Source organism: Phyllobates terribilis, unplaced genomic scaffold (assembly GCF_046119375.1).
Source record: "Phyllobates terribilis strain yellow unplaced genomic scaffold, ASM4611937v1 Scaffold_1__5_contigs__length_1240528914, whole genome shotgun sequence".
Classification (NCBI taxonomy): Eukaryota; Metazoa; Chordata; class Amphibia; order Anura; family Dendrobatidae; genus Phyllobates; species Phyllobates terribilis.
In genome coordinates, this window is record NW_027362761.1 from 232,632,119 (window position 1) to 232,652,012 (window position 19,894).

General features: G+C 42.8%; 1 protein-coding gene across 1 annotated transcript in view; it reads right to left on the reverse strand.

Annotated features, from left to right (window-relative positions):
• Positions 1-19,894, reverse strand: part of REC8 (REC8 meiotic recombination protein) — a 120,873-nt gene that overhangs the window by 83,393 nt on the left and 17,586 nt on the right. The window contains exons 3-7 of the mRNA XM_073671035.1: positions 14,818-14,960; positions 13,267-13,342; positions 12,585-12,702; positions 11,841-11,931; positions 5,611-5,684 (exon numbers count right to left, since the gene is read on the reverse strand). Of these exons, the coding sequence (XP_073527136.1) occupies positions 5,611-5,684; positions 11,841-11,931; positions 12,585-12,702; positions 13,267-13,342; positions 14,818-14,960 (502 nt within the window). The remainder of the gene's footprint in view (positions 1-5,610; positions 5,685-11,840; positions 11,932-12,584; positions 12,703-13,266; positions 13,343-14,817; positions 14,961-19,894) is intronic.

Sequence of the window (19,894 nt, forward strand, 5' to 3'; positions counted from 1 at the left end):
AGTAGTGATCTGTAGGTCTGACGAGTCTTGATATCCTGTCAGACACCTCTTTAATTTTTGCTCCTAGAAGACAGCACATTTCTCTTGAGGTTATGTCTGGTCTGCAGATAGCGGCCTCTGTTCCTTTTAACAGGGAATCCCCCATGACCACCACTCTCCGTTTTTTCTTCACAACATTTTTCTCTCTCCATCCAGGAGGATTCTGAGGGCTTACAAGGTTATTCATTGCTGGCAAAGTCTTATCTTGCTGTATTTCTTCATGGTTCTCCTGCGTGAGAGCCTGGTACTGGTTCCTGAGCAGTATGGGTGCTGACTGCCTCTCGATCCTCCTGCTTCTGTGGGTCACATGCTTCCATTCCTCTGTTTCGTCAGGTGCAGTTCGAATTTCTTCTCTTTCTGTATCATGAAGAGATAATTCTGCTCTGTCTAAGAACTCTTCACCTTCCTTAATGATTTTCAAGGTAGTTAACCTCTCTTCTAGATTTCGCAACTTTTCCTCCAACAGAGACACAAGCTTGCATTTCTGGCATGTGAAGTTTGGCTTTTCCACTGGCAAGTCTGTGAACATGTAGCAGGATATGCAGCTCACCAAATGGCTCCTGGACTCTTCCATGTTCTTATTGTTAATGTGTTATGAAAACAGTGAAAAACGCGCCAAAATTTGCAAGCCTACCAGTGTTCTTTGAGCTCGCGGAGACCCTTCACTTATCCCATATCACTTATCACATACAGGCTGATGACCGGATCATACAGCTTTATATGATAATCCCGACTTATTATAATTGCCAGACCTGAAATAACAAGCACTTTTCACCTATTGTGTCCCCCCATTTCCGTGTAGAATGTAAGCTTGCAAGCAGGGAACTCACTCCTGATGTAACTGTTAAACTGTCTCACCTTGTATTGAGTTTATTGTTTGTACATGTCCCCGCTTAATTGTAAAGTGCTGCGGAATATGTTGGCGCTATATAAATAAAAATTATTATTATTATTATTATCCCAAGATGCAGTGGGAAAATGCAAATGATCTCCTCAGGACTCCTCCCCTGGGTCTTTGGCTCTCACAGTACTGCAGACGCTGTTACCTTATTATATGGAAGGTTATTATTGGTGATTTATAGATATTATTTTGGGCCTTAATTTAGCTGATGGATATTTTCTCCTCCCTATTTCTGCCACGTGAGCTGTTATTTAGGAATATATGCATTGGTATGCCCATATACAACTGCCAATTTGTACCTACTATATTTAGAGCCATAATTTGAGTTCTGTAGCCATTATTATTATAGGGTATTGCAAGAGTTCGTCCCTCACAACTGAGGTACCTTGTCTTTTAATATTTTGTTCTTTTTATAATCTAATAAAAATTTAATTTTTAACACTATTGAAGTGGTCATGCTTTTGATTACCCCACCAGGTTTCTGGTAGAGGGGTGTCATTTTTTGATTTGATTATTCAGCCTAAAATCCTCACGTAATAGTAGAGATGAACTAGGGAAGAGGGTCTTAGATTATGGTCAGGGGAAGGAGTGTCTTCTTGTCCTCCATAAGGAAAACCCTAGTCGCAGTTGTGTCAAATAACATTTCTATAAAAAGGAGGCACTGGGATTAAGAAGCACTTTGTCTCACTTCAAATTGATCATCAACATCTCAAAGTGTCCATGGTTATTTCCAGACACTAAGTTGTTGAAGCGAGAAGGAGCCTTGGTGAGCATGCCATATAGATAGGGGATAACCATGACCCCCCTAGCATAGAGAAGGGCCATGACTGCGGACACACGCCATGGCCAGGCCAAATTAAAGAGCGATAAACTGAAAATGAGAGTTGTGAATTACAAAGCAAAAGAACCCCTGGTGATGGGGCAAAACATGGGGATGTGGAGATAGGTGTTGTGAATGTCCCATGAAGACAGCCTCCATGGAACATGACAGGTTCCTATCTCAGAGCACAGGGACTCCATCCTGAACTGCCGAAGCCAGACCTGATTGATAAGACAATTTAGGTCGAGGAAGGGTCTGACAGACCCATCTTTCTTTCTTGGAAACTGCCGTATAAACAAGTTTAAAATTAAAAAAAAAAATATGAATCATTCCTGAAGCGGGATGGGTACAATGACCCCTGAGTGAAGGAGAGATGACTTGAGAGACACAGGAAGCCATTGTGGGAGAACAGGGAAGTGATCTGAAAAAAAAAAGATGATTACGAGGGTTGAAGGGAATCAGTCAGCAGGTTTTGCCACCTCATCAGAGAGCAGCATAATATAGAAAGAGACCCTGATTCCAATGATGTCTCACTTTGTTTGTGTCACAGCTTCTGCACCCAGTAAACTGAGTTTTTAGATGTAGCTAAAGCTGACCCCACACACACACACACCACAGCTTTCTATGTACATGGTCTATTCACAGTGAGCTGCTTATCAGGAGAGGGGTCGTGGTCGGACTAGGGTTTGCGTGCACTGTGGTCCGAGCAGTAATATCCTGGTGAAAAAAAACTGTACTGTATGGAAACAATAGCACAAAGCCTAAAAAGTGACACGTTTCTGAAATCTGTGTCTCAGCTGCTACATAATGCTGTCCTCATATTGCATAGCAAAAAACAGCTAACAGATTCCCTTTAATAGAAAAATCTATCTAGTATCCAGATCAGAAGACCTCTTTGACCCAACTGCCATCGACTGTGGAAAGCCATTATGCCCCGCAAGACTTGAAGACGACAGCCAAATCATGCAGAAGATGACTTGTTAGTCCTGGACTTGGCTGACAAGTCAAGTTAGCTGTAGAGGTGCCAGAATGGTGAAAGACTGCCATCCCTCTTTTTGAGTGGCGGGTGTCTTCTCTTGACGGTTTGAGGAAAATTGGCGAAAGGACCAAAACTAGAGAGAGAGTGTCCTGTGGTCTTGGTTGGACCATTTAGGTCCTAATTGTGAAAGCAAGGTGCTAGCTGCTTTTGCCTCCGGTACCTTGACAAATAATTCTGTCTAGCATGGCCCCGTAGAGACAAAAAACAACAAAAGTAAGTCTGCAAGAGATTTCTAAGAGGCAGGGTCAGCATTCCAAGCCTTCAACTAAAGGACTCTGCAGGTGGCCATAATGTTTCAAAGCAGCTTCCAGTCATTGAGATCAGAGTTATTTGCCCACAAGAGAGATCTGATTGCCTAGGCCATAGAGTTCTGCAGCTGGACCACTAAAAATGTTAACCTGCTGCAGTTGCTTAGAACAGGTCGAAACAGCCTTAGAAACCCAAGTGGCTGCAAAGGCCAGACGCAAGGCTGAGCCAGTCGCCTCAATAGTGGACTTAGCCAGGGAATCGATACATTTGTCTGTCAGGTCCTTAATGTATAATATATTATATAAGAATATATAAACCTATAAATAGTAGCAGGAACATGCAGACCATATACTGAATGTGAGCAGATACAATTATAAATAAGGTGCAGTCATTAATAATAGCAGAAAAAGAGAAAAGAAAAAAAGGAAGGTCATAGAACTCCTTTTACACGGTAGACTTGTACCTCACATTTGGAATCATTAATATTAAAGTGAATAACATGAGAAAAACGGCACAGCAATTGAAGTACATAGCATAACAAATAACTTGCCATCAATGAGAATTGTCAGATATCAACCATCATACAGTATGTTTCCATAAATGTAATGCAACAGCCTCAATGATTGCACCAAAAGTCAGAGGAGATGTCTATGCATGATGTGATCTGAAATGAAGTATGGAGGTGAATCCTATCAAATATAACATGTTGAACAGCTACAGCAGAACATGCCACCTCCCAGCATCACCTGTGGGGTGGGTGTTTTCCTCAGCAGTCTATGGCCTGGTCCAAGACAGGTAACTTAGGCTGGGTACCCTGGCTAGTGTGAGTGCTGTTCTCTAGAAGGAGACATGAGAGGAGAAGGAGAAAGAGAGAGCAATAGAGAAAACTATAGGTACCAGCAAGGGGAGACCTAGGCTGATGGAATAGAGTGGTCAGTTCCTAAGCCAAGGAGGGCCTACCAGGGCCTGAAGAACTATTAGACACCAGGTGCTGAGATGATCAGGCTGCTGTATGTTCGCAGAGGACTCTTGGTACCAGAGTGAAAATGTGCGGGTCAGCAGTCAAGCACTGTGAGCTGTAATCCTCAGCGGGGCCGACGAGCACGTGGAGAAAGGAGTGAAGATTAGGTGGAAGCAAAATATGGGTGGGACGATGGGATAGAACAAGGGAAGTCTGTGCTGCTGCTGATAGGACAGCAGAGGAAAAGGGAGCAGAGCCACCAAAGAAGGCCTGCTTTGTGTACATATGTTATGGAAAGACAGAAGAGCATTATCGATGCCAGACTAGAGGATAAGCAGAAGCACAGGAAATGTGGAATGGAGGATATATTTGCCCGTCCTTAAAGAAGTTGTCCACTACTAGGACACCCCTTTCTTAATCTGAGTGTTTGCACCCCATTAAAATAAAAACACTCACTTCCCATGCAGGCACCATTTCAGCAGTGTCAGCACTCGCCCTCCAGGGGCTCATGAGATTGGGTGCAGGGCTTGCGTGATGTAACAATCAGCGGCGGCTTCACTGTCCCACCTTCGGATGTATAAGGCTATGTGCCCATGATCAGGAATAGCAGTGCATTGGACACAGTGTATTTTCGCTGCATCCAAAACACTACGTTCTAATTGCCACACTTGTTTTTCAGCACATGCAGATCCACCGCATGTAATGACATTCAACTGGTCAAAATCCGCAGCGGAGACTAAATTAACATGCTGCGTATCGTAAACATGCACCACGGGTGAGTTTATGCAGCGTTAAAAAGAAGCATAGTGGGCATGGGATTTCTATAAATCCCATTCACTTTGCTTGTAAGGTAGAACGCAGCATTTTGAACGCAGCGTAGGTGAGCTGCATCCAAAACGCTGCTAATCCTGATCGTGGGCACATAGCCTCTTGATTACTTATACGTACAAAGGCAGAGGCAGTGATGCCGGCACTGATTGCGCAGGGCTCACATGACGTAACAACCTCATGTGACCCCAGGGATAGCGAGTGCCAACATCACTGGAACGACGCTGGCATGGGACATGGGAGGTTGTGTTTTTATTTTAATGGGGGCAAACACTCAGATTGAGTGTAGTGGACAACCCCTTTAAGTCTGGAATGGTGGCTACTTTCCATCTTTATTCCATGCTATGCGCTATGCTTTGGAGAATGAGCGGAAAGGAGAAGAGGCAAGGATCAACATCTTAAAAAACTGCCAAGCTGATCTGGTCCTGCCGGACAAAATAGAGGGTGCTCAGTGAGACTCTTTTGGCATTGTTCCCTCTATCTGGAGTGGTGTCACAGAGGAGTTTGTACTGCTCCGATTCCAAGCCTAGAAAAGGGAAAGAAAAAAAAAAAGAAAGAAATGGGAAAAAAAAATAAGTAGATAGAGATATGGGCATCCCAGATCGGAGTCTACCTCCTACATGACAGTGAGCTAACCTGGTGTTAGCTTGGTGCCAGTGGATGGTGAAAGCTTGCTAAATAGGAGCCCACTATTTTGTATTATTTTCTTGTGCCGGAGAAAAGTCAATGAAATAATAATTATATGTCTCATTGTATATGTTCACTGCAGTCACCTCTACTGATGGCAGAAGAGCAGGCTCCACTTCTTTCATTGTTATCATTTCTGGAGACGTCAAGTGAGTAGGGTCTAGAAAACAGATAAATGGGGTCATTATTCCTTTAAAAAAATAATTGATCTATTAAACCATAATAGAATACCCAAACACTCAGGTTAGTTATTATTTGCAATTTAAATAAGCCTTATTTTACTCCAGTTCTAGTACAAATCATCAATGAGGTGCCCTTAAAGAGTACCCATAAACCAGTCTATGGCTGCTCTTTTAAAGGGGTATTACCATCTCCAAGATCCTATTAATAATATAAGGAAATACCTCCAATTAGAAATGTAGTATAGGTCTTCTGATAAACTATGTCGCTTTCCCCACGTGCAGGGCATTGCAATAGCTTACGTATCCATGGTTACGATCACTCAGTGACAGTTAATTACTTGTTAGTAATCGTAACCAATCGATACCAAGTAACTGCAATGGACAGCATGTGACTTAAATATGAGTGTCTGAGCATTTCTACATTTCTGTATTTTTTCAGTCAAGACGGGGTGCAGAGTGTACTTTAATGAGAAAAAAAAATTAACTTTAGAATTTACCAAATGGCTGCAATGAAACAAAGAGTGAAAAATTTAAAGGGGTCTGAATACTTTCCGTACCCACTGTATGTATGTATGTGTGTGCTGCCCCGGCCGGGCCGCTGCGGTCACGGTACTGGTGCACGGCGGTCCGAGTGCTGGTATGGTCCGACCAGGGACGCACGCCAGTCTTTATCAATTGTGGGGGTTAATAATAAAAAGGTTTGTGACGCCAGTTGGGATGTTCAGCCTGGTATGGCCGGGCACTATTAAGGGCCCCTGGGAATTAGGTGGTGATGAGCAGTGCCAGATGATTAACCCTTTCCAACCAGGGCTGGCTCCCAGGGGATTTGGAGCAGGAATGGCACAGCAGGAAATAATCAGCTTGAGACAGGGTAATAACCAGTTTATACCTTTCACTGGAGTTCAGCAAACAGTTCCAGAAGCTTCTGTAAAATTCACATACAGGATTTTGGACACACCTGCATGGTGAGGGTTCAGTCTCTGCTGTGAGGTTGTGTAGCCTTCCTGCTGCTAATTATACCTCTGGTACACAATTCCTTGGATCCCCAGGGGTCCAAAGTGAACAGTTAATGGATCTGTGATCCCTTCCAGGGAGCAGCCAACATGAATCCTGTCAGAACACTCACTTTCTTTTGCAGAGGAGTCTTTGACTCCACACGGTTGCTGAGCTCCTGGGAAAACACTTCACTGCTGGTTATATGAAGACCGAGCAGTCTTTCAGTTTAGCACAGACTCTGGAAGTCTTTGTGCTCTAGGGACTGAATCCTGCCTTGTGCAGCTAGCTTGTACATGCAGAGAGTACACTTCTCTCCCTTGCACAGAGAACTCAATGATGCTCCTTCCTCACACTACATCTAGAACTGAAGCACCTCCTCCCCTATCTGAGGGATCGTGCAAAACTTCCTGGTTTGGACAAAAGTGCACAATCCTCCAGTAACAATATGTGTATGTAATGAAAACAGCAGAGAACTTATCTCTCACCATTGCTGGCAATACATATGAATTATATCACACATGCAGGCATTTTGTGGCGCTATAGACACAGGCGCCACGTATGTATGCATGTATATATTTTGCAGAGGGGCAGTGTGCGTGTCTGCATGTGTGTATATATATTGTGAGACAGTGAGGGGAATTATATGCGAGGTATGGTATGTATCCCCTAGGATGCGCATAGAGGCATATTGAACCCGCTGGAGTGCATTGCAAGCACAGACACACCTGTGGTTGCAGTGCAAAATAAAAGTAAGTTTGGACTTGGTCAAGCTATTTGACCAAGTCAGATTTAAGAAAACCCGGCAGGGGCACTTATTTTTGGAGTGAACTACAGAATGGCAGTGGGGCAGTTCACTCCCTTCAGCCTGGGTCTTGCATGTGGCTCATGTCCACAGTTTTATTTAAAAACCTGCAGCAAAGGTTTGGGTGTGTCAGTTTTGTGCTTGCAAGTTGCAGAGCAGGAGGCTCTGCAATACTGGCCTGTGTGACCTGAACACAGAGCCCAAGAAGGCAAAGCTTCTGACGCACCTCAGAGCAATGTGGCGGCGTAGTCGCCCACGACAACAGGTTTGGAAATGGACTGCTCTTTGATGACCCGGCTGCAAACCGGAGGATACAGTTTGCCTTTAAATATGTGAGTTTTGGAAAAATAAAAGACGCTTAAGTTGAACTGTACTTTGGTCACTGCCTCATTACCGCACAGTGTGAATACCGCTGCACTACAATATATATTTTGCAAAGGGGCAGTGTATGCCCTTTACTGTGACCTGACTTACGCCTTTGACTTTTCCCTTGGTGTCTACGTGCTCTCTTGGTATTGATCCCGGAACGTCTGATTTGCCTCAGTCTGTCCGTGAGTAGTGACTAGCGTCACATTACGTCTGGCCATATACTTTTTTTTTTTCCCCACTCACCAATGGATCCAGTACATGCACTCTGTGACCAGGTGACGATTCTGACTCAGATGGTTCAGGATCTGGTCGGGGATCACCAGAGGCTAGAATCATCACAGTCCCAGCTCCAGAGTCAGTTTAGTACTCTGGGTGTTTCCCAAAGCTCTCTGCTATTGACAGTAGTTATGTCTTCTGGACCCACTGAGGTAAAGTTGACTGCCCCCGAACCAGTTGTGGAACTTCCTGACAGATTTTCTGGGGAGAGGGATCAATTTAGGGTATTCATGGAGAGCTGAGCCAAATTATTCTTTACTCTACAATCCCGGTCTTTTGGGGATGAGTCCCAGCAGGTGGGTATAATCATGTCCCTATTGCGTGGAGGTCCTCAAACTTGGGCATTCTTTGTCCCCACTAGCCCCAGAACGGCCTTTTGCTGAAGCTGTGCCAAGACATTTTGATCCAGCACCCATTCCCCTTGTCTCAGAGGATTGCGGTTTAGGAAATCTTCTTTGGTATTTTCCTTCCCCCTTATATGTAGGGCCGTCAGAGAAAGGAGATGCTTCTCCGCTATCTGCAACAGACAGACAGACAGTTACTCTCATTAAAGTTTTTGACAGAGTTCCCCCCCTGGCAGTTTATGTAGGCCACAGATACTCGATTGTCCGAGAGGATCTTGACACTCTGGCCCTGTAGGGATACAAGGAACTAGCTTACAGCCCGCTCTACAGCCAGCAATTAATTTACTTTGGAGGAAAGCATTTTCTCACTCAGTCCAGATTCCCTGGACCACCTCCCTACCTAGATGGGCTCCCCACCCTGTGGGACTCGCATCTGTTGTGACTATTTTAGTGATATTAACCACCCAGGGAACTCCCCCCTGGAGAGGTTTGATACATCTAACCACCACCAAAGGGATTGTACTGACCGACAAGACAACATCATTTTGTCCTCTAAGGGAAAACTCGTTATGTAACATGTCACACTGCACGACCCTGGAATGGAATTGTGCCCATAAAACCACTGGGAAGCATGATGCCAAAGTACCCAGCAGGGACATTGCACCCATAAGAGACATGGAGGAAACTCTTACAGCTTTTTTTCACCTGGCACTGAATTTTCTCTATTTTTAAAACTGGAAGGTAAAATTCCTGGATCTCTGAATCCAGTATAATCCCAAGAAAGTGCTGAGCTTTTAAGGGCACTAATCTGGATTTTTCTACATTAAAACAACCATCCCAGGTTTCTTAGGGTGGTCATTACCCCCTCTAGGTGTTTATTACATTGGTGGGCCGAGTTTCCTATCACAAAGAAATCATCCAGATAAAGGATGATCAAGATTTCTCAATCTTGGATATGAGCCATGACTTCCGCCAGCACCTTTGTAAAATACCCTACGGGCTACTGCTAACCCAAACGGAAGGGCCCTTAATTGGAAGTGCCTAACCACCACATTAATGACTAATGGCACCCTTAAGCATCTCTGACAATCCACATGTATGGGCACGTGATGGTACTGGATTTAAAAGACACGTACTGCCATGTAACTACCAGAAAAAAGCACTTTTATTGCTGATTTGATTGACTCCTTTTTAAAGGTTTGTACATTTAGGAATTTATTCAGGGCTTTTAGATTAGCAATAGTCCTAAAAGAGCTGTCTGGTTTGGATATCAGAAAGAGGGGGGGGGGGGGGGGGGGGGGGGGGGAGTAGAATCCCTTTCCCTCTTTCCAACTCTGGGACTTCCACAGGGACGGCCTTCTGATCCAAGTCCAGAACTTCTTTGTAAGGCTGACTGCTCTCTCAGGGAGGAACGATAAGGACTCAGAACAAACTTTCTTTGAGGGACCGACTGGAATTTTAACTTCAGACCTGACCTAATAAGGCTGAGGATCCAGTTACTGGCTGAAATGCCTTCCTAGGCAAGGAAGTAATAAGAAGAAAGCCTTCCCCCTACCTGGGCTTGGAGTCATTGACTCGATTTCCGGGCCACCTGAGAGGAGGACCCGAACAAGAGCTCTCTACCGTTTCTTCTGCAATCTTCCCATTTTGTCCTGATCTTTAAAAGGTTTGCTTCAGACAAATTATATTTTCCAGAAAGATAGCCTATAGATAGGATTTCCAAGTCTATCCATGCCTTTCTTCACGTCTCCCGCTTTTTCAAGGGTCTTATCCAGCGCTGGGCAAAAGAGATATTCTCCCTCACAAGGGATGGAGCATAGTCTTGTTCTGGCCTGGATATCTCCTGGCCAACATTTCAGCCATAAAGCCCTGCGGGCAGCATTGGAAAGGGTGGTCGACCTTGCTTCCAATCTCAGAGTCCGCTGAGGCATCTTCAAAAAGGCTGCTGCATCTTGCATTAGCGGAATGGTGGACAAGACATCTTTCCTTGCCACCCTGTCTTTCAGCTGGGATTCCAGCTGCTCCAGCCAGATCATCAATGATCTGGTCATGCATGTTGCTGTTATAGCCGGCTTCTAGGCACCTGCCAAGTACCCTTGAGAAAGGTGTCTACTTTTCTATCAAGTGGGTCTTTCAAAGCCCCCATAACGTCAAAGGGCAGAGAGGCTCTCCTGTACGCTTTAGTTATTGCCACATAAAGTCTTTGGGCCTTGTTCCAAAATAATTAAGAAGGTTCCTCCAAAAGGGGTATTTTTCTTTTAAAAGAAGGGGGAAGGGAGCCCTTCCTCTCAGGCCTTTTCCATTCTTTTTGTGCCAGCCCCTGAATTTTCTAACTTAATGGAAAGTCCCTTCTTTTTTTCTAATCTAGACCACAGAACATAAAAGCCTGCACTGACCTCTCAGGCCTAGCGCCCACAATGCTCATGGTAGATCGGACTGCTTTAACGAGTCCATCAACCTCATTTAACGGAAAATAATGAGGCACTGAAAACAATGCGGTCATTGGTCGCGCCCTCCGGCCGCGCAATGTGCCTGCCTTCCGAGGCGCACGGCAGTTCCGGTTCCGGCCTCACGTGACCTGCAGGGAGGAAATCCCAGCACGCAGCAGGCACTCTACACCCACCACCTGCACTACACCAGAGCAGCCCATCACCAGGCAGGGGTCGCCGCTCACCGCCATGCCGCACATGTGCCAGCCCCTTGAGCCCACCGTGGTGTCCACGAGCCCTGCGCTGGCCGGGGCTCCCTGCCTAAACCAGACCGGCGAGGGCTGTAAAGAAATCTTTTAACGATCTTAACAGGTAAGCCTGCTACAGGTTCCCCCATCAAGGACCAGAAACCAACTGATGCGGGAGAGAGGTACCGCCCTTTTTAGGGTTTGCGGTCCTTGGTGGGCGGATCCCCTCTCTTGTGGTTTTGTCATTGGTGATCAATAAAAAAAAAATAATAATATTATTAATAATACAAACTGTACTCACTCTCCCCAGGTCCAACATTGAGTCTCTGCCACTGCACATCTATATGTTTTTGCCCGTAGCGTTGATATCACATTGTCATCACTGCAGCCAATCAGTAAGCTGAGTGGCTCTGCCCGTTTAGACAGCATGAGCTGCTCCGAGCCTCTGACCTAACAGACATTAGCAGCAGCGGCGGAGTAGAGGAAGTGATTATAGAACTTTTTTTTTTTTTTTTTTTTTTTAAAAATAAACTATGCCTAGAGACAAAGCTTTTCTGAAAACGGAAATCCCCTTTAATAAGTGTTGTTCTGCAAAATCATCTTTGATGAACATTAGTGTTCAAGCTAAATCAAATGAACAGTCTTATTTTTGGTATCCTTCCACTCTCACCTTCTCTATGGCCCGTTCTCCTCCTGCGTCCTGGAGGCGTCTCTTCTAGTCGGACAATATCAGGTCCTGAATTTTCCAACAGCATACTAAGCTGTGTCATGTAAAGAGAGGAGAAAATCTTTTAACATGGAGCACTTAAGCAGACTTTTTTTTCATGAAACATGAAAAGATCCAATATATCAACAGATATTGGCAAAATGTAAGCATTAAAGGGGTATTCCCATCTCCAAGATCCTATCCCAATATGTAGTAGGTGTAATAATGATAATATTGGCAAATACCTCCAATTAGAAATGTAGTATAGTTTCTGATTTGCCATGTCTCTTTCCTCATGTGCAGGTATTGCAGGACCTTAGGTATCCATGGTTACGACCACTCATATAGTGACATTTAGCTAGTTGCTAGTAGTCATAATCATGGATACATAAGGTCCTGCATATGAGGAAAGAGACACAGTGAATCAGAAAAACTATACTACATTTCTAATTGGAGGCATTTGCTAATATCATTATTACACCTACTACATATTGGATCTTGGAGATGGGAATACCCCCTTAAAGTAATCTTCTAGCATTAATAAAACCTTGTATATTTTGCTAAATCTTTGAAATTTAAATATAGACAATAACATGAAGGATGAAACAATGTAATTCCTTCACCTGTTCATGCCCATATCAAATGTATTTACGTTGTGTTGAAACAGTTCAAAATGAGTCACACAGACTATCATACACAGTATTTTACCTGTGGGATCATCATTGGCTCAGGCAATTCAGGAGATATTCCCATCATCCCAAAAAAAGGATTGGGGGCATCCTCCAGCATCTGCATGAGCATCAGGTTATCTGGAAGCAACAAGTGTCTAAAATATGCACAAAATGTTTCACTATATTATGCAGAAACTAGCTTATATGCTATAAATATATGTATAAAGGAAACAACACATAGTATATTAGGAAAAAAATGATAGTAACTGAGCCAACGATATGGAAACTTATGCCATACAATAGGAGTTCTTTAATTTTCACAAATGTAATCCATGTCAATAAAGTATTAGAAGATAATACAATGGAGATTGTACACCACTAAAAGAGCAGAACAGAAGGCCCTCTCAATAAGGCCCTCTATGCTCTATAACTTCAGATTCTCATGAATCCAGTCATGGAACTAAATCTTTCTTAAATGGTCAGAATCTGCCACCACCTGTCTATTCTTCTAAATAACTTATTAGATTAGTGAAGATGGCTACACCGTCATAATCTTCTTTATAAATGTGTTCCAGGAGCTGTCTTTTCATCATCAGTAACTGTCATAGGACTTTTTGTTTTTCCCTGTGTAGAACTTGGTGGTTTTTTAAGTAAAAAAAATGGCATTCTATGATTTGTGTATTGTAATTTGGCAATTCTACAAATTGTAAAATACTTACCGGCCTGTGTGTGGTAAGTCATTTCTTCCTTGCTGCACAGCCTTACACAGGCGTTCTATAGTAATCTCCACTTCCTCTAAGAGATGGACAGGTTTTTAGACAATGAAAATGGCATAAATACAACGGCAATAGGAGAAATCAGAAAGCATGTTTGAAACAAAAGAAAACTATTGACAGTGGAACAAACCTTCCAATGTGCATAGACACAAAGGATAAGACCACACAGTGCCTATGGGTGTGACATAGGTAGCAGAGCAGAAGATTGTTGTATGCTACATCATAGCATGAATGAAGAAGGTGCCATGTTAAGCCAACTGCAAAAAAATCCATTCGGTACAAAATCTGTGACTTGCAAACTGTACTCACTGAGCCGTACAGCTACTCTCCACTTGATGCTGTGTCACTTGTTTGGATGGTAGGAGAAGACGGCAGCCGATTAACTGCAGTGGTCACGTGAATATTAATATAATTTATCTTCCTTAAGTCACCCAGGGTCCATTAAGTAATTAAGTATAACTTGTAAATTAAGTGACAACTTTAAGGATTGTTATGATAATACATAATAGCCATGGTGGTTTAGGTAGATTTACATGGTCAGTACTAAATATCTTCTCTCATGCACAGTTTTGTGTGTAATTGAGCAAATCATTAAGCTAGGACAGGCTGACATGTCTTGTACAGTTACTCTCTTAGTGATGCCACAGGATTTAGCAAGGAATATGACTTCCCCACAGCCCAATAGAAGTTAAAGTTATTACAACGGTAACATTAAAAGAAGGGGTTGTCAGACCTTAGGCTACAAGTCTGCAGTCACTATGTGCCAGCAGACTTGTGAATCTTCACACTGCGCGCACTGAGACTTGTGAATCTTAACATCACGTGCACGGAGCAGACGGAGTACGGCCACACTCAATACACTTGCATTGAGCGGGCCTCGCACATTTAGTTGCCATGTGGCTGCATGTATGCAAAGCACATATTTGCGGTCATGCGTCCACCATTCCCAGAGCCGGAAAATCCTCACAGCGTGCACGATCGGAGGGGATTCACAAGTCTAACTGCAGACTTGTAGCCTACGGCCAGACAACTCCTTTAAGATTAAATTCACAGAAAGACATGTGACGCATTGTTTAATGCTTCCTTTTAAAAAAAAAGGATTCAAACTGCCTTATGACAGGCCGATGATGTCAGCAGGTTGCTAAAAGTCATATTATATTGCATTACTTACTTTTAGCATGTTTTAGACACATCTGATCAAAGCTTACATTATATTGCTTTGGCACACTTCATGTGCTACTGTTTCTTGCTAAACTATTGAGCAAAGTAGAAGCACTAGTGCAATAAAATTTGCAGAAATATGCAACTTCCCTGCCAGGGTTGTGTTGTATGCTTTACATTGTAAAAATCGGTTAGAAGATTTGACCAGAGATGCCTTCATTACTGCATACAACTGTAATTCAAGTGACACACTAGAAGATCAACTGAACAAAATATGGCATGAAGTAGATGTCTATGATGTTATCTGGTGTACAGTGTACAAAGCTGTCTTACCTATAAGCAGGTCACATTGTCGGTGATAAACACACACTACTCCATAGCTGAGCTGTGCAGAGAGATACAGTGATAAGCGAGGTATGGGAGAACCCCGGTACGGAGGAGGGACCTGCTGAAGAATATACTGAACGATCTTCTGACTGAGAAGAGACAAATAGAAAATGAACATTATGAATACACCAGTCCTAATACAAATGATATTGTGTGGACTGAAAGGCTGTCTTATTTATAAGAAAAAAATATAACAAGGACAATATGTTCTGGGTCCAGAATTTTCCATTGGGAAATCTGGAACTGTAATACTGGGGTACTGGTGTCCTCTTATGTGGCAGCAGGGCCTGACAGCCACTGCTAATTTTGCAACCTCAACCCCCCCTTCCAAAAGCTACACTGGTGATCATGCCAATAGTTATGAGGACCCTCATTGAAAAATGAGCAAAACGTGTGTTAAAAAGATTTAAAAAAAATAATATCTAAAAAGGTTTAAATCACCCCCCTTTTGCCCCATTCAGAATAAAATAAAAAATAAACCCCACATACACATTTGGTATCGTCGCATTCAGAATCGCCCGATCAATATAAAAAAAGAATTAATCCAATCAGTAAACGGCGTAACGAGAAAAATTCCAAAACGCCAAAATTACGTTTTTTTGGTCGCCGCAACATTGCAATAAAATGCAATAACAAGCGATCAAAACATCGTATGTATCCTAAAATGGCATCAATAAAAACGTCAGCCCAGCGCCCAAAAAACTAGGCCCTCACCCAGCCCCAGATCCTGAAAAATGGCGCCTTTTTTTTTTTTTTTGGGCAAACTTTGGCATTTTTTTTCACTACTTAACCCTTTACAACCCAAGGTGGATTGCACGTTAATGACCATGCCAATTTTTACAATTCTGACCACTGTCACTCTATGAGGTAATTACTCTGGAATGCTTCAACAGATCCCCCTGATTCTGAGGTTGTTTTTTCGTGACATATTGTACTTATTGTAAAATTTCTTCGATATCACTTGCGTTTATTTGTGAAAAAAACACAGATGATTATTGGTGAAAATTTTGAAAATTCTGCAATTTTCAAAATTTTAATTTTTATGCCCTTAACCCCTTAAGCCCCGCAGGTGGTTTGCACGTTAATGACCAGGCCAATTTTTACAATTCTGACCACTGTCACTTTATGAGGTAATTACTCTGGAACGCTTCAACGGATCCCCCTGATTCTGAGACTGTTTTTTCGTGACATATTGTACTTCATGATTGTGGAAAAATTTCTTCGATATCACTTGCGTTTATTTGTGAAAAAAACGGAAATTTGGCGAAAATTTTGAAACTTTTGCAATTTTCAAAATTTGAATTTTTAAGCCCTGAAATCAGAGCGATATGTCACACAAAAGAGTTAATAAATAACATTTCCCACATGTCTACTTTACATCAGCACAATTTTGGAACCAAAATTTTTTTTTGTTATGGAGCTATAAGGGTTAAAATTGACCAGCGATTTCTCATTTTTCCAACAAAATTTACAAAACCATTTTTTTAGGGACCACATCACATTTGAAGTCACTTGGAGAGGTCTTTTTGACAGAAAATACCCAAAAGTGACACCATTCTAAAAACTGCACCCCTCAAGGTGCTCAAAACCACATTCAAGAACTTTATTAACCCTTCAGGTGCTTCACAGGAATTTTTGGAATGTGGAAGAAAAAAATGAACATTTAACTTTTTTCACAAAAATGTTACTTTAGACCAATTTTTTTTATTTTCACAGGGGTAACAAGAAAAAATGGACCCCAAAATTTGTTGTGCAATTTCCGCTGGGCACGCAGATACCCAATATTTGGGGAAAAAACACTGTTTGGGCGCACGGCAGGGCTCGGAAGGGAAGGAGCGCCATTTGACTTTTTGATTGTAAAATTTGCTTGAATAATTAGCGGACGCCATGTTGTGTTTGGAGAGCCCCTGTGTGCCCAAACTTTGGAGCTCCCCCACAAGTGACCCCATTTTGGAAACTAGACCCCCCAAGGCACCTTTATAGATGCATAGTGAGCACTTGGAACCCCCAGGTGCTTCACAAATTGATTCGTAAAAATGAAAAAGTGAAAAAAAAAAACACTTTTTCATTTTTACGAATCAATTTGTGAAGCACCTAGGGGTTCCAAGTGCTCACTATGCATCTAGATAGGTGCCTTGGGGGGTCTAGTTTCCAAAATGGGGTCACTTGTGGGGGAGCTCCAATGTTTGGGCACACAGGGGCTCTCCAAACGCAACATGGCGTCCGCTAACAATTTGAGCCGATTTTCCATTCAATTTGTTAGCGGACACCATGACGCGTTTGGAGAGCCCGTGATGTGCCTAAACAGTGGAGTTCCCCCACAAGTGTCCCCATTTTGGAAACTATACCCCTCAAGGATTTTATTAAGGTGTATAGTGAACATTTTGAACCCAGAGGTACGGCACAGAATTTGTTTACATTAGGTCATCATATTGAATAAGTTGTCATTATTCTTGAGCGCAAGTGCTCGCTACTTGAGTTTGCATCGGGTACTCAGGTATGCACCATGTACAGCGTGTGCTGGAGTGACATGCTCGAGTCCCTGCTCCGCATGTTTCACGGTTATTAGACACCCAAAAAAAAACATGCGGGGATCGCTCGTGCATGGCAGGCAATCCCCGTAAAGTTTTTTGGCCGCGAAGCATATGGGGCAGAGACTCGAGCATGTCACTCAAATACCCACGATACTCAATGCATACCAGAGCACCCGATGCAAACTCAAGTAGCGAGCACTTGCGCTCAACACTAGTCGCCATATCGTCATCTTTTTTTCTTACTTTTGAAAAAAATCCCAACCCCAGCCCTAACCCTAGCCCCAGCCCTAACCCTAGCCCCAGCCCTAACCCTAGCCCCAGCCCCAGCACAACCCTAGCCCTAACCCTAGCCCAATCCTAACCCAAGAGTTTATTTTTGACGCCGTTCCTTGTGCGGTATAAGTGATTAGACGACTTTATTCTTCGGGTCGGTGTGATTACAGCAATGCCAGAATCATATGGGGTTTTTATGACCGACAGCTGTCACACACTAAAAGACGCATTTTTTGTAAAATCTAGTTTTTGCATCGCCATATTTTGAGAGCTATAATTTTTCCAGATTTTGGCAGACAGTCATGTGAAGGCTCGTTTTTTGCGGGATGACTTGACGTTGTTATTGGTGCCATTTTCAGGCACGTGACATTTTTTGATCGCTTTCTATTCAGATTTTTGGGAGGCAGAATAAACAAAAACCAACAATTCAGGAATTGTTTTTTTTTTGTTTTGTTTTTTTTTATTCTGTTCCGCGTGTGGTAAAATTGATGAGGTAGCTTTATTCTTCGGGTCAGTACGTTTACAGCGGTACCACATTTGTATCATTTTTCTATGTTTTGGCGCTTATACACAAAAGCTATTTTATAGAAAAAAATATTTTTTAGCATCGCTTTATTCTGAGAGCTATAACTTTTTTATTTTTCGGCTGATGGAGCTGTATGGCGGCTTGTTTTTTGCGGGACGAGATGACGTTTTCAGCGGTATCATTTTTATTTATATGCGTCTTTTTGATCGCGTGTTATTCCACTTTTTGTTTGGCGGTATGGTGATAAAGCATTGTTTTTTGCTTCGTTTTTTTTTTTTTTTTTTTTTTTACAGTGTTCACTGAAGGGGTTAACTAGTGGGACAGTTTTATAGGTCAGGTTGTTCCGGACGCGGCGATACCAAATGTGTGTACTTTTATTGGGGTTTTTGTTTGTTTGTTTTTTTTTATAATAATATTTATTGATGGGTACATTATATTTTATTTTTGGTGTATTATTTTTTTTATTTTTTTAGAATATTTTTGCACATTTTTTTTTTTCCCACTTTCACACAGTTTATACACTTTATTACTTTGTCCCACTCTGGGACTTTCACTTTTTTTTTTTCTGATCGCCTGCATGGCACAGGAATGAAGCACCATCCCTATGCCATGAAGGCTGTCAGAAGTGCACAGTGTGAAGATTGCTTGGAGATGCACTGCGCATGCCCAAGCAATCTTCCTGCTCTCTGGTGACCCGGATGTTGTCATGACGACATCGGGTCGTCATGGCAACACCCGGGAAGCCTTTGCAGACTGCGCTGGAAGCAGGAAGAGGAGGTGAGTATCGCCGATCACCTCCGCTTGCCCCCGCAATGCCGCGATCGACTTCGATCGCAGCATCGCGGGGGTTAATGTGCTGGGAGCGGTGCAGGACCACTCCCTGCACATAGTACTGGGTGTCAGCTGTGACAATCAGCTGACACCAGGCGGCGATCGCGCCCGCACAGCCTGTGTGCGCGTGCGATCGCCATGACGTACTAATACGGGTCTGGCTCTTAAGTCCCAGTGTACAGACGCGTATTAGTACGTCAGATGTTATTAAGGGGTTAAAATCAGAGATGTCACACAAAAGAATTAATAAATAACATTTCCCACATGTCTAACTTTACATTAGCACAATTTTGGAACCAAATTTTTTTTTTTACTTTTATTAGGGAGCTATAAGGGTTAAAAGTTGACCAGCGATTTCTCATTTTTCCAACAAAACCTTTTTTTTTTGGGGGACAACATCACATTTGAAGTCACTTTGAGGGGTCTTTATGACATAAAATACCAAAAAGTGACACCATTCTAAAAACTGCACCCCTCAACGTGCTCAAAACCACATTCAAGAACTTTAACCCTTAAGGTGCTTCACAGGAATTTTTGGAATGTGGAAGAAAAAAAAATTAAAATTTAAACTTTTTTCACAAAAATGTTACTTTAGACCCAAGTTTTTTTTGTTTTTTTTTCGCAGGGGTAACAGGAAAAAATGGACCCCAAAATTTGTTGTGCAATTTCCCCTGAGCACGCAGATACCCCATACGTGGGGAAAAACCACTGTTTGGGCGCACGGCAGGGTTCGGAAGTGAAGGAGCGCCATTTGACTTTTTGTAAAATTTGCTTGAATAATTATCGGACACCATGTTGCGTTTAGGCACATCAGGGGCTCTCCAAACAGTGGAAACCCCCCTCACAAGTGACCCCATTT